This window comes from Oppia nitens, unplaced genomic scaffold (assembly GCF_028296485.1).
Source record: "Oppia nitens isolate AA-2021 unplaced genomic scaffold, nextdenovo-longstitch-racon4-pilon3 scaffold17_pilon_pilon_pilon, whole genome shotgun sequence".
Lineage (NCBI taxonomy): Eukaryota > Metazoa > Arthropoda > Arachnida > Sarcoptiformes > Oppiidae > Oppia > Oppia nitens.
In genome coordinates, this window is record NW_026533196.1 from 250,079 (window position 1) to 267,763 (window position 17,685).

Here is a 17,685-nt window from a genome sequence, read left to right on the forward strand (position 1 = left end):
TTAATCTCATAACAAATGATAAAAATAGTTTAGTACTTTTGGTCGACTAGTTTTTAACGTTATATAGTTTTTATTATTATTAATACAATCGTCTCAATCACGATAATAGTGTGTTAACTATAATCCCAATGATTGTGATATTCAATAATTTTTCACATTGTCTTCAATTGCGTTTCAATGCTSTCTAAGTTAATGATTTGTTTTTACATTAATATTGGATTTACTATTTGACAACAATTCTGTATGTCTTAGAAATCAATATTTTCGGAGTAAATTCAATTCAATTGAAGTAAACAATGAGAAAATACCGTTTGCTATGAATCCGGAGTAAAACCAATGATAACTTAATTTTGTTTATTTGCAGCCAAACTATCATTGATTTAGTTATGCATTTGGTTTGATATTTAGTCAGCAAAAAAGTTTTGTCATATCATAGACGAGTGTTGACTACAAAACATTATTTGATTCAATAAATACTTGAATTATAAAACTAATTAATGTTTAATCAATAAAATATSAAAAAATTTATTATTTTAAATATTAAAATGTTTAGTAAAAATATTTAAAACATGTATTACTAAAATTAACTTGAAAAATGTTTATTATGCTTATATTAAATATAATAAGATATTTTTATTTTCAAAAAAATATATATAATTTTTATTATTGTATTGAAAAATTATTAAATTCCAATGGCAATTTAATTTAATATCATTTTAATTAAATTACATGCACATAAAAACATCAATATTTTATTAGTCTACAAATATAAAATAAGGTAAAATATTTTTAGTATTGAATAACTTAAATGCAAAATTTAGTAAATTATTTGAATATAACAATTTTTATAATAAACATTAGCTAAAATTTGTTTCTAGAAAATGAAATTTTTAAAATAGTTAATTATTATAATTAATCTTATTTTTTATATATTACATTAATTACTAAATAATATAAGACACAATATATTTGTATTATATTTATTGGTCATTTAAACTGTATAAATGTATTGATTTTTATTTATACATTACTTATAAATATTAGAAAATTTTATCAGTTGTTTGTATTTAATGAATTTTATACAGTTTATTTTCGTTTATTTTAGTTTATAAAGTTTATACAAATAAATTAAATGTTTTACGTTTTTTGTTAACTCAATATAAAATGATATTTTTAACAGCAATGATAACAAAGTTTATTTAATGCACATTTTTTATTAATTAGTAACTATTACACTATAGTAAATGATTTAAATTTAAACGTAATAAAGTTTTAACATTAACTTTATGCAAGCATACAAATAAATGCATTGATGAGTAAATTAAATAATTGGTCACTACTATCATATATATAAGTGTTAAAATAGTTTATTATATAACATATCAGTCAAACATATCATACTGTATAGGTTTATCAATATAGTTGTATTAACTTATTTTCTATATAAGTGATACTAAAGTTAATATTGCTGTATTTGTAAAAAGAAAAAACTAAATTTCAAAATTAAGTATTTACAAATTAATCGTATATTGTATATTCAATATAAACATTATATATATAATTAAGTTTATAATTATTAATAAAAACTGCTATATTAAAAATAAAATAATTTAATTTAAAGACACCGAATAGTAAAAATAATAATAAAAAAATTGTCGCAATACTATTTTATATGTCAAGCGATACAAATTTTGTACAATACAACTATATAATAATAAATAAAGCATAAATACTACTGAATATATATTATATAGTATAGATTATAATGTAGTAAACAAAATGTATATATTGATTAAATATATCGATTAATTAATATATTTGTGCATTGGATTTAAGTTTTTTAAAAATAAATTATTGAGCTATCAATGCTAAAAAGCTAAGTAATTTGATAGAGATTATAATTATTGATAAAATTACTCATTATCATAATTCACAAAATTAATTGTGATAGCGATAATACATTAAAAATTGTGATTATATATTAATTATTTTCAAGTAAATTTATTTTATTTGTAAATTCAATAATTATGTAAAATGTAAAAATTTTGAAATAATCATACAATTTATTTATTATAATTAACAAAATATTTAAATTTATATAAAATATAATTCTCAATATTAATAATTAATTAACCTATTTATATAAGAATTATTATGTTTTACTTATATTTATCTTATTATATAATATATAGAGTATTATAGTAATAAAAATAATATCTAAATAATATTTATATAAACTTAATATAATTACTGTACTAATTAGTATACTAAATTTGTTAGATTTGTAAAAATTTGATATAATAAAAATACTTTATTTTATAAAATAATTGATAAGAATTTAGTATAAATAAACAAAAAATTACATTATTTACATGACTTCCTTTTTAGAGATAATCAAAATCAATTTTGCTAATAAATTTTCAGTGAAAATTTCTATAAAATTGTCAAAATAAATTTTTATTGATTACATAAAATATAATCTTATGTAATGTATTGATCTAATAATATAAATGCATAACAAATTTGAGTCATTTATATTATAAAAATAATTAAAAAAAAGTAGATTTTAGACGAAACTTTAAAAATTACAGTATTATTACTTCAATAACATCAATAACAGTACTCAAACAAAAAACACACTACAACCGATTCGGGAATCGAACCCTGCATCTGGAGGCTAATTTACGATACGAAACCACTAAAACATTATAACTGATAAAATGTTATTTAATTTGCAAATATATACATTTGTAAAGTATTGTAAATATTATATAACTTACAATTTATAAATTTATTAAATAAACGCCCGAAACGTCATTTTGAGAATATTCTAATGTAATATAATATAATTAACAGAAATTAACTGAAGAACTTTCTAAAAATTTGTTTTATTTTCTTAAAATTTTATTTTTGACAATTTTTCTTCGTTTAATTATAGAATAATGTTTTATTTATATAGTTATCATAAATTAACAATCGAGAGTAGTGTTGGCAAAAAAGAGAAATTTCTAAAATAAAAAAAAATTATAGAAAGTTTTTAAAAAAAAAATTCAGTCTATGAGATCCCTGTGTTAATTTTGTCTCTCAATATTTGTCATATTCACAATACATTATAATCACAAATAATAACCAAATATTATTAATARTAGTTTAATAATATTGAAAATGAAAAACTAAAACTAAAAATATAATTAATTGATAAATAAAATTTTACAAAAACTATAATTATAATTAGAAATTAGTGTATAATCATATTAATTTTATATATATAGGGAATTCATGCATATAGTTGAGTAGTGTACAGTACAATATCTATAAATATGGGGATCCCATAGTATTATAATAAAGTAAAATTACAATAGAAATTTATTCCTGAGAAATTTACTAGAAATGTTCTCAGAGAAATTTCTTAGAAAATTCAGTTTGCCCATTTCTTGTTTATATTATAGATATAATGTCATAAAAATAGTGTACTAAATAATGTTTTAAAAACAAGTTACAAAAACAACTAACTTAAAATTTTTATATTTAGAAATTTTAGTTTCAACTTTGACTTTAAAAAATGGTTATAATTTACATTGTTTTTAAATTTATTTAATATAATAAAGTATTTAAATATTTGATTCAATTATTATATATTATATAAATAAAAACAAATTTCAAATTACATGCTATACTGTAGTCAACTGCTTTTATTATTAATATAATATTTAATGTTATTAAAAATAATTACTATTTTTATTATGCTTATTATATATTAAAATTTATCCAATTGTATAATATAATAATTATATATATATATTTATATATAAACAAAAACTATTATTGAAAATTCAATTTAGTATATAATCGTTTTATTGTGAGAGCAATTAGTTAGAAATTTTTAAAAGTTATCAAAACAAATAATATTGATTTTACAGTATTTTGTTGTACTGTATAATACTTATGTATAAATTATTTTAACATTTGAACATATGTCTATTTATCATAAATTGTAGTTATTTTGTCATATAATATATATGATATAGGTATAAATGTATACAGTATTTGTATAAATTATAAAATATATTTATTTTTAAAATTCCCAATATTTATGTTATAATATACATTTATTTATGTTATAATAAAAAATATCAAATTTATCTTTCAAAACATGATATGAGAACTAATATTTAAATTTGGATAAACATAGGATTTGATTAAATGTCTGTATATAGCATTACTCGAGAGAAATTGAATTTTTAAGGTAAAAATATTGATTGATATACTGTATATGGCATAGTATGCTATATATTATACTGTACTGTATAACCTATATAATAGTTTGGTATTGTACTGTATTGTAGTGTATAATACTGTATGCATAGTAAAGCACAGTATGATATGACATATAAGTACTGTATAACAGAACTTACCTTCAATTTGAAAGGTATTCCTGCCGTTGATGAATATCATGAGTCTCTTTCCATCACCGATGCGATGCAAAGACATACCGATCTGTTTGTTATTTTTCAATTCAATTAATTTTTCTTTCAATTTTCTATGACTCTCATCCATGTCTTTATCAGAGACTACTGCCATATCAGTACACTTAATGTCATCATTAGTATTATTATTATTTTCGGATAACTCTTTGTGAGAGAATAATGAACACAATTTGTTGACTGTGTCCATAAGGTTGAGCGCATCGTTGTCCCGCTCAGACCACTGGCCACCGTTGCCAACGAGTTGACATATGTTACACTTGTTTGCGGTCATTGACTTCGATATATTACTACTACTAATCATTAGATTTGTCGACAAATTATTAATGAGATCTTTCGTTTCTTTATATTTCTCACTATATATTGGATAATGTATTTCTGTTTTCTCACTAAATTCATGTGAATTATCACTGAAATTGATATCATTTTGTTTGTTGTCATCATTGCCATCATTTTCATCAATTTGGTTGTCGCCTTCGGCTGATTCCAGTCTCATATCATTATTTGTATCGCCAATAGTGCCACAAATTGACTCAACACTAGAGCTGAGTTGTTTGCTGAAGGGAGTAATAGATCTCTTATTGAAGACAATTGTGTGTTCATTCAAATGTCTGTTCAAATCATCTTTTGATATCTCAATCAAATTGTCGTTGTTTTCATCCTTATCTGAGATGGTTTGCACATAACAATCAATTTGTGTTAATCTTTTATTTTGGATATCATTTCCTTTTATTTGATTGCCGTCAGCATCACTACAATCGTTGTAATCAATTGATGCAATTGATGTCAATTTAGTTGTGATTGATTGTTGTATTAGTGCGTCAGTCTTGTTGTGGTTGTTGTTTGTGGTGCAGTCCTCCATCCAAGCGACCGGTGTATCACTTTTTCGCATCGCTTTAGGCTTTATTTCTGTGGCACAGACCGAACAATTCAATTCTTCTTTAAAATCGCCGCTTTTGTCGACCCAACTCTTCGTGTGGTTTAAGTTTAAGTCTTTTTGCGACGAAATTTTGTTTGTCTTTTGATGAGCCGGAGGTAAGTTGTCTTTAATACCATCTTTTCTTTTAGAGATCAGCTTTTTGTCTCCTTTTTGACTCCTTTTAGCCAAAACATCGATATCTAAATTCTTACATAAGTTTACACCCATTTTAATAACAATAGACGTTATAATTGCTATTTATTGTAAAACTTTTAAAAAACTAACTTTTTTGGCAACTTTTTATCACACAATTATCGAAACGACTATCTCTGACAAACTGATCAAATGATTTAACGCCTGAACTATGACTTTCTAAGAGACCATATCTTGAAAACTACATTACGTGTCAACTAATTATCAAATTTGTTTGTATTGTTAAATGACAGTCGAATCAAATTTTTTATATTGATTTTCGTGATTATAAATCATTAAATAACAAAATTATTGTTTAAGTGCATTAGTAAAGTGTTAATAGATTTGGACGGTTTGGTTAACATATTATCTAAGAGCACACCTTTAGTATTATTTATAATCAAGTTTAGACATTCATTTCTTTATTCATATTTAGAATTAAAATTTATTAATTATTTCATATTTAATATAATATTTGTTTATTATTATCATTATTGACATTTATAATTATTATCATAAATTTGAGACATTAAGATAATAGTTGTTAGAAATGTTAACTTTATAAACTATACAACAAAGCTAAATAGTGCACATGTTGTATATCTATAGTTTAGGTATAATAAATGGGAAATAACAAGAATTGTAATTATGTTATAGAATTTTCGGATTATATTTTGTTAAAATCCATCGGTAATTAAAAGATAAAAAAAGTTAAAACTTGGTATTTAAATCGGATGATTGATTTTTTAAATATGTTTTTCACACAATTTATGTAACTTTTTTAAAATTATTTATAAATTTCACAATCAATTTGTATAATTTTTAAATAAATTTGTTTTTTCAAATTTAATATATATTTTATATAGATTTCAACTACTTTTAATTTTGTCCATTATTTTGATAGTCTAGTTATAAGTATTTTGATGATTTAAACTTATAACTTATAATTTATAAGTACTAACATATTAACCAATTTTAGATATATATATATTTATAGATCTAAATTCAAACTAAATTTAGTTTCATTTTATTGTCAACAAATATCTACGTTATTAGTAATATTGTAGTAATGTTATATAAAAAATGATTGATTAAAGTTAGTCAATCATTACTTTAATTAATGTAAATAATGTAATGATCCTTAATTTTTGATTGCAGTCAAAAATAACATGTTTTATAAAAGATATCATTAATTTTTAGGCTAAATATTTGTTGACTTTATGTCAATCATTGGTTTAGATGTCGTAGAGATTACTTTTAAGTAAACACCACAAAATTGAACATAAAATATATATAGTTTATAATATTTCATATTTTAATAATATATTAAAATGCATTTTATTAGTATAAATACTGTATTATATACTGTATTTATTGTTACAAAAGGGATTAGTTATTAATACCATTAAAATAGAAACAATACTCATATAATCAACAAATAATTTCCTGTGAAAGAAATATAATACTTATGTATAATATATAAAGTAATTATATGTTTAAATAGTTTAACGTAGACTAACATATACTGTAGAGCATAAAACTTATATAATATATTTTTTCAATATATTTATTGAAAGTTAAATTCAAATATTTCTATGTATAACTGTAAATGTTTTATTTCTGTAAAAACATTATAAAGAAAAACTGAGACAAACAATTGGAAAAATTGTCACAAATAAACATCATTTTTATTTTTATAAAAATATTGTGACATTTATAAAAATAAACGTTTTAAATATATTTTTGCACAAAAACTGATAGCTTTGTCGCAAAAATAAAGAAATTATTAAAATTTATTTAGATTTTATATGTTTATACTAATTATGATGAAAAATTATTTAGAAATTATCTAAAAATAGTTTTTTTATTTTATTGAAAAATGCATAATACTGTACACTTATCATTAATTTTAAATCAATTCTATTATTTATGATTTTTATACACTTAAAATATTTGTATTCAATTTAATAGATTTTTAAATACAAACTTTCTGATAGTACAGTACTTACTGTTTTTTTGTAATTTATTATAATTGTAACGCTAAATGATATTATAATTGACATTAATATAACAATTATCAATATACTCGAGGATGATGTCAATATACTATAGCTATATTACAAATTAAGTTTCTCTCTCTCTCTCTCTCTCTCTCTCTCTCTCTCTCTCTCTCTCTCTTATGTTTGACTAATGAAGATATATACTAACATAAAGCTTATCTTAAATTATCCGTCTATTATATAACGTTATAACAGATAATATCTGCTTTATATCTACAGATTATTAAATCATTTGATTGAATTAGTGAAATGTGTGTTAATAGTGAATACACAAGTAATTTAGTAATAAGAAAATCAATTCTTGTTTTATAATTCTGTGATTACAGTCATTATAGTCATTATAAAAGCAATGAATCAAAAGAATTATGTTATACATTGAACACAACGTTATATAATATAAATATATATATATATATATATTAAGTCAATTTGTACTCAAATACATGTTATATGCTTTTAGTCGACTTTTGACATTTTCATCATTTTCTAGACTTACCTCTTACCGCAGTTTTATATATATATATATATATAYAGTATATATACAGTATATATACAGTATATATTCAGCCATTATTATATCTATCCAAATATGTTCCCAATTTTTATAATCTATTACAAAGTTATTATATAAAGTGCTTACATTTAATAGTCATATTGTTTATATTAATTTATAAATAATAATATATTATTATATTATCAACTATATTAAGTTACATTACATTACTTTATAACGTTTATCATATAAATATGTAACAATTAATTTAATAAAAATATATTTTATTAAATAATGATATTTTATGTAAACTAAATACATTTTTATTATATTACATAAAATATAAAGAATAACAATGTTAAACTTTAAATAATTAAAGTTAAGTTATAAATATTTATTTTTATATTATTACTAAACAATTAAATTGTTTATAATTTATATAAATTAATAATTTTTATTAATTACAATACAGCATATTCACATTCATAATTTAATTTAAAATTATATAAAATAAAATAATTTTATAATAGTATAAATTTTAAAATGTTTAAATTGTTTTAGCAAATATATAATTTTAATTTATGTTAATTTTATAGTTGATTTATGAAAAAACTAATGTGATTTTACATAACTCTTTTAATAAATTAAACTTATTTTATTTTATTTTTGTTTAAAATTAATCTAGAATTAGCAAAATACATAGTAAAATAATTTAATAAATGTAAATTAATATACTTTTTTATGATTTGTAATAAATTTACAAAATATAAATATATGATTACATAAGTTGTTAATATTATGTCAGTCATTGTCATCTCTTCTTATAAACGTTTAAATATAATCGCAGCTGAAAATAAATATTTACATAAAATATTTATTTATGAAATTAATTTTTATTGATTTTAATCCAATGAATTTTTTAAAAAAATTGTAATATATTAAGACTTTTGTTTTGTTACAATAAAGTCTAACAATAATCAAATTTTTATATCAGAAAAACGTTTGAATTATTAATGTTTGCTGAAAACATATCATTTGTTATTAAATTTAGATAAATTATAGCAATATTTATGTTACCATTTCGTATATTGTTATTTTATATCATATATAAAAAATAAAAATTCAAAGATTTCTATCTAACATTTTACTGTTAGTATAATTCAATGTTAGAAATTTTATTTTTGATTTTTACGATAGCAATAGACAGTATATATAACATTAATTTTGTTCAGGTTTTGACATTAAATCCAAATAAGAAAGTCATTAAAAAAGAGGAAAATGCATTATCTTATCACCAAATCTTATATATCTATATATTGACCGATATATCGATTCGTTAAGTTTTTTCAATATATAGTTTAGACTCGGAATCCAAATGAGATCCGAGTTATTGGCCGTTGAGATGCCTTTCCTTAATAAACACCAAAATAAACGAAATAAAAACTTTTTTATTTGCATTTCTTTCTCAACGATCTCAACATTAGATTTCCATTTAATTGTTTTTAATACATTTCACGACCAAAAAGTTCACGACATTTTATAAGGATTCCCAAAATAATTTGAATTTATGAAAAATAATAAAATTATAATTTTAATAAATTATTTATGACATTTTATTTTTTGAATATATTTATTTTGTAAGACTTTCAACAAAATTATGAATTTAAAATTAAATTAAATTATAAAAAATCAATTCTATTAAAAAATATTTTTAAAATAACAATCAACTAATCATATATTAGATATAATTCTTATACAGTATTTAGTCTACAATTTTTATTAATAACTTTAATGTGATTAGCTTTCTATATAGTATTAGAATATATTCTATAAAATTGATACATTTATATAACTTTTTTTTCCTAAATATTTTGTGTTTTAGGCAATACTAGACTTTTGTAGCTAACCCTTAGGCTAGCATTATATGTATTGAGTAAACAGTAAAGCCTCATAATATACGATACTATTATTGGTATATTTGCTTTCTATTAGTCCTAATTTTGAACAATTTGTTGATAATTTTTGATAAACTGATAATTGAATGTCAATTTTTGTTACACTTTGGTATTATAATTACTTATAAATTGTAATAATATAGATAAATTACTGTATTTGTAACAGTAAATGTATTTTAATGTATTAAACACTAATGGGATTTCTATGAAAACCATTGCTGTATATATATATAAGAGTTAAGCAAGGTTTTGGATTTTAGGGGGTCTAGGGGGGGATCAAATGACAAAAATCTCAAAAAATCTTAGGCGGTCTTGGGTGGGGTGTAGACTTTTAATGCATTTTTAAACGGGAATTTTTTCAAAAATCTAAAATCAAAGGGGGGTCAAAAGGAAATTCCCTAAAAATCTTTAAATTCTATTTAAATTGTAATATGATTACTGTCTTTAACAAATATTAATATATATAATAGTGAATTTTTTATTTTAATATTTTAATTAAAATAATTTTATATTTAAATTAATTTTAACTTAAATATAAATACTTTACTTATTTTTAATTAATAATTACATTTATATAAGTTTCTCCTGGTTTTAAAGCGACAATTTTTTCAATTTGGTCAAAAAGTTTGGTCAAATCCCAAAATCTCGATGTTATGGGTCATTTGGCTTGACCCCCTACCCCCTTGCTTAACCCTGATATATATATTAGTAAAGTACTATATTATATAACATCAAGCATTTGACAATAACCGCGTTTCATGTAATGTCAAATAAAAGCAATAGCTATTAATACTATACCTGTAATGACTAATATATAGCTACCACTAGTGTATAGTATTGATTAATACTTATTACTTTAAAAACTCTAAATATAACATAAAGTTTAATCATTTTTCAAAACCCTAAATTAGATTTTAACAACAATTTTTTTATTGTAAACAAAATTATTTATAATTAAAGTCAAATATATAATTTATTTTACAATTTTTTTTGTTTAACAACATTTTTGCTCAAAAATACAAATTTTTATTTATGACTATTTGGCGATTATTGACTAAATATTTGATTTATAAATAAAAGCATTTAAAACATAAATCATGTAAAATAATAGCATAAGTGTATACTTAAAATTGTTTATGTTAGTTTAAAAGGTTTAGATTTGAATTTTGCTTTAAATCCAAGATTATCTAACATGAATTACAAAGATTTTCACTTAAAATCATTTAAAACAACAATAAGTCAAAGTTTAGATCTGTTAATATATTATTTAATTTTATGTATTAAATATAGTGAAACTAAAAACTTTTAAATGATTTCAAAAATATATTATAGTTATGTGTAAAATGATAGATAAATATCAGATTAGATATAAATGGTTATATAATATTTTTAAAAATATATATTTTAGTCATAACTGTTGTAAAATATACTAGATAATATTTTGGTTTTATTTTTTAGAAATTATTTAGGAAGTTACCAACATTACTAGAAATTTCTAGAAGTATATTTATAAATACACAGTACATAATTTTATTAGTAATTTTAAATAATTTCAAACACTAATTAGCATAAATTTGAATACATATACAGTATATTTGATTTGCAAATTTAGTTTTACTACTTTATATATTATATTAATTTTGTTTACTAAAATCAAACTAACTATAAATTTATACTTTATATATTTTATATAGTAATAGAAAAAGTATAGTAAATATCTTTAAAAAATTTACCATTATAATGATCATATTACATTAATATTTTTTATCACTATAACAAAAAATGTATAAATTATATTGTTGTTTATATGATTAATTTAAGATAAATATATTTTTGAAATTATTCAAATGCAATTTTTAACTGCAAACTTTAATTTTAAAAACTCAAATAATATATTTTATTTCTACATTAATTACAAAAATACCAATTAAATATTAATCTTATATTTAAATATATATTTATTATTAAATGTTTTTATTTGATAATACTTTTACTTTTTATTTGAATTTGAAAATAAAATAATAGTAAAAATTGTATAATAATTATTTACTATGCAGAAAATTATAAAAAAAATACTTATTATAAATAATAATATGTTAAAAACATTACGATTCACATCTAACTATTATGCATAACTTTTATATAATATATTATATATATGTTTATATGTATATATATATTATGTTGTATTGTATTATACAGTACAGTACAGTACCGGTATATATATATATATATATATATATATATATATATATATATATATATATATATATATATATATATATATATATATATATATATATATGGATAAAAATTTGAGTATTTAAAGAATATTTTTTTGAAGACATGTGTCAATGAATTCAGTGAAAGTGTTTTTATAAAAGAAAAGAATTGTATTATTATTTAGTAAATATATCTTAGAAAACACTTTAGACGTAATGATGAAAAAGTTGTCTCTGTTTGTGAAAAACTTGAAAATCTTTTCCACTCAATAAACTATAGACTTATATTTCTATTGATTTTTTTGCTTCACTTTTATGTTTAACATTTATAGGAATTTGATTTTTTAGTCATTTTAATCTAAAACAGAAATAAAATTGTTATATATTTAATGTCAATGCTTTATCCAGTTATAAAAAAGTTTATTATTTACATATTTTTTAAAAATAATTTAATGATATTTTTTTTAAATAACTTTGATATTTTTAAATTTAATTTTATAGTACAAACATCTAATGTTATATTTATAAAAATATGATATTATAAATAAGTAAAACAAAGTTATAAAGGGCATGCTTGAAGAATGGCCATACTATTGAAGGAAAGGGAGGGGTCAGTCATACAACAACACAATAGATAGTTACGATCTTTTTAGCAAATTTCTAGAGTTAAAAAAAGATCAAAAAAATTTCTTAAAATATTGATGCCCTTTAAAGGATTCCTCTTATTTATTCATATCTATAAAATCAATACACAGAGTATTTGCTTAAAAAATAGATTTTAAAAATCCACATAATATATACAATGCGTAAAATGCATAAAATTGTAATATACAAGTGAAGTAATTGAAAAATAAATGTAACTTTATTTATATCGACATATGTTGTTATTAATAACTGGGATTTTTCAAAAAATTTAATATAATCCTCAATCAATAGCATAACTTTAAAGTACTATATAACTATATTTTTCATTTTGAATCTCAAATTTAGATATTTTTAAAAATTATTTTGCATCACATGTTATGAAGTTTTGCTATTGAACATAATATAAAAAAAGATGTGACATTGTTTTGAATTATAAAATCATTGAATTTACATTAAATTAATTTTAGTATTGTATACTTCATATTATTATTATTATTATTATTATTATTATATTATGTGCCAATGAATATTTAATTTGAATTTTTATGCTTAAGAGTTATTAGTTATTTTGCAGAATTAATTTGGTAACACCTACTTATTTAATGACAAATTTCTGTATTTTATATAATATATTTAATGTTACGATATTTTTTTGGTTTATTATTGTTTTTATAATAAATCTATTTAATATAGTATTCTAAATAATATTTTAATATTACATAAATCAAAAATAATATTATTCATTAATTTATTTATTATTTATAAAATATTTAATTATATTCAATAGAATTGATTTTAGCAAGAATTAACATTTACCAATTTTCAATAATCTAATTTATTAATATAACCATGTTAAAAATTATGTTTATGATAATGATAAATAATAATATTTTATATATAAATAAAATATATAATTTTTAGAAATATTTTATTAAATAATTAAATCTTAAATTTTAAAAAATAAGATAAAACTTACATCTATATACTAGACTCTAGAGTCAGCGTCACATTTGTTTGGTTTGTTTGATGTATTAATTGTTTCATTTTGATTATTATCTTGTTGTTGACCACAACAACATCTAATGAAACAGATTTTAATATATTTAACTAAATATAAGTCCTTTTTGCGACAGTAGACAATTGCTGATATGACAAATAGTATGGCAAACAATGTACCCCATATCGACAGTTGCTCTTTGCTGTATGTTTTCAATTACATTAATAATTATAAAAACTAAATCAATTGTTAAATATAATGATCAAAACATACACTATTTGAAGGATAGGTTTACTCCGACAACACGAAGGCTTAGCAAATTCAATGCAACAATTTTCACTATCTTTGCACTGATAGATATTTCTGGGATCATTGTAACCTATTTTGACATCAATTAAACAATCAAAATCACATTTTACAAATTGTAATTTGAATAAATCAAGTACTATGAAATATAAATATTTTTTAAGCATTTTTATTTAACTATTAATTATATATTGATATATATCTAATTTTCTGTCTTTATTTTATCAAACACTATAAATTCAATGTAATAAACAAAAATAAGTGACAATTGGTATAAAAGTTTTGGCTCTTTTATGGTTATTTAGTGGAGTAGTCACGGAAACAGTTACGACTAATTGATCTCAAAAAACAACATTTTTGTAATTTCTGTAAATAGAAAATAATTATTTATTTATTGAATATATTTATGTTTTGTGCATTAGTGACCACCTTTTAATATATTATTATTTATTAATATATACAGATTATATATGTATATATAATATAATATAAAACTTACACAGAAATATATAATTGGCAAATATAGAGGCATAAATTTCTATAAATATAAATAAAATAATTAATAAGAAAAGATTTTGATATAAAATAATAAAACATTTATATAGGAGTTTACATATAAAAATTGATTCAAATATTACTTAACACAAACACACTTATAATATTTGATAAAAGCCAAGAAAATTGAATGCATTAGCGATATAATGGATTTGTTGTTGAAAATAAGCCAATTTTAAAGGTGCTATAATTGACAACAAAATAATTGATTGCTTTGTGTATTCATTCTATACTTTTACTTAAATCCAATGGTTTGTAAATTAATTTCTTTGAAAAAACTTATAAATAGAGAGACGAATGAATGGCAAACATTTGGATCAAGACTTCTTAAAATTAGTCGACTGAATCTGAATTATGTGTTTTGTACTCAACTTAGTATATAAAGTATAGATAGATATAAAGTAATATGTTTTAAAACAGTAATAACATAGAAAATATATCTATAAAAATATTCAGATATACTCATAAATTTTGAATACAAAATAACATCTCATTAATTATAAAACTCATGATCCGATTAAATGATTTATGCAAATTTAGCAATATATCAATTATATATGTTTTTATTGTATAAAAGATTACATTTATGCTATACTAATAATTATACTAAATAATAATAATAATAATAATAATAATAATAATAATAATAATAATAATAATAATAATAATAATAATAATAATAATAATAATAATAATAATAATAATAATAATAATAATAATAATAATAATAATAATAATTATAATAATAATACTATATGCTAATTTAAATGAATTTATTTCATTATTTTATCTAAATACAGATTAATCTCAATTTAATAATTCTATGTCTCCATACAATTAGTACAGTATTATCAAATAAGTTTCAACAAATACCTAATATTAAATTATATAAATTATAAAATAACTTATTTAATATATTTGTAATAATATGTCTTACCATATATATAAAAAAATAATTAGAAATTTTATTTCAACAAATATAAAAATTTTAATAAATTAATAAAATAATTAGTTTTATTAACATAATCATTAATCAATATAATAAATTAAATAGATACATTTTAAACTTATACATTAATAATTTTTATAAGTTAATATACAATATAAAATAACTATTTAAAAAAAATTCTGTACATATATTCAATATGATGTAAAAAATATTATTTATAACAACTTATTGGCATTTGTTTTAAACAGTGTACCAGTAATTGACGGTAAATGTAAATATCAATAAATTTACATTTTTTTGCAATCATTGTCAATACAATAATATTATTGTTATCTTTACTGTTAACTCTGTTTTTTATCACTCAAAGAGTTATTATCCGAAACCAATTCAATTTCTTCATTAGTAATCGATTTCTTTTGAATCAATTTCATTCCCGAATAACCAAGTAGTCCGCCGCCGACAGCGGAGGCAATACCAGCAAACTTAAACCCGGCCAACATTCCGATCGGTCCCATCACTGCACCGGTTATTAATCCGGTAGTTAACGGAACTATAGTCGCCTTCAAAACTGATGCCTTCATATCAATTGGTGATTAAAGTAAATGTTATAAATATTTTATGAATATAAGTGATACCTTTTGGAGATGTTGTGCACCACTTAAAGTGTTTTCATGGGCCACATCTATATTGGATTCAATTGAGTCCACTCTCTCTTTTTGTCCCTATTTTTATCAATTGTTAACAATAAATTTAAAATCATTTAAAATACATAATGACATCACGACATGCCTTAATTGTGGTCACAATAGAGTTGAACATCTCATTCAAATCAACTAATTCTTTACTAAGTGTTTGCCATGATTTCAGAAACAGATTTCTATCGGCGATCTCTTCTCTTAACTGCAAATTTGCATTCAATTCGTTGTTTTGGTTATCTTGTGGTTGATCTTCATTGTCAACAAACAAACCACTCAATGGTTCATTAAAATCTTCGTTTGTTTCAATAAACTCTTTAATGACTGAAAACACATTTGTCTTAATATTGATAACCTGTTGGTAAATAAGCGGTTCTTGCGATGGATTTATTTGTTTCATCAATTCTTCCAATTGTCTGATATCGGCCTCAAGTCTGTGAACACTCTGTGATCCACTAATCTGTTCCTTCAATAGTAGATGTGTTTCTTTGGTTTGTCGATACTATCATATAAATGGTGAGCAAATAAAGTACTAATCAGATCATCAAATCAGACCAAATGTATGCAAACCTTATCAATCAATTGTTTATGTCTTCGGATGTCATTTAGATGATAGGGAATCGATAGCTCTATCAGTTGGTTGACTGCAATCTTGAGACGACCTATTGATAGGCCATCACTGGCTGTAGACTCGTGTCTATCCATTCAATACATGTCTTAACGTATAATTCAAACAATGACTTCAATTATTTAATATATAAACAAAACGCACAAAACATTCAATTATTAAGTCATCAAAAATCATATGATTTGTGTTTTAGTGTTGTATTTGTTGTGTAATCATAGGTGTCGTCACTTGACTTACACTTACATTGATATCAAACTGTATTAAAAGTGTATTATAAATGACATACACTTTACTGTAACTATACTGTACTGTACTTCTAACAGTACTATTGGATTAAATTATAATATTATAGATTATATTATATATTATTTATAATCATTATAACTTTATTAACATATTACATATATATATATATACAAAAATGATATATATTTTACTTTTTTAATAAATAAAATAATCATTTAATGTTAAATTTTATAGTAGTACTCTACATATACTAGTATATGTAATAAAATATTATATGTGATTTGAACGCATAAAAAGTATTATTATTGTTTATCATATTATATAAATTAATGCTTTATT

General features: G+C 20.5%; 1 protein-coding gene across 1 annotated transcript; it reads right to left on the bottom strand.

Annotated features, from left to right (window-relative positions):
* Positions 1-16,114: 16,114 nt before the first annotated feature.
* Positions 16,115-17,280, bottom strand: LOC128965428 (syntaxin-17-like). Its single transcript, XM_054312124.1, has 4 exons — positions 17,043-17,280; positions 16,567-16,974; positions 16,413-16,499; positions 16,115-16,352 (listed from the first exon to the last, which is right to left on the bottom strand). Exons 1-4 carry the CDS (start codon positions 17,175-17,177, stop codon positions 16,119-16,121), a joined length of 864 nt encoding a protein of 287 aa, XP_054168099.1. The 5' UTR covers positions 17,178-17,280; the 3' UTR covers positions 16,115-16,118.
* Between the last annotated feature and the right edge of the window lie 405 nt (positions 17,281-17,685).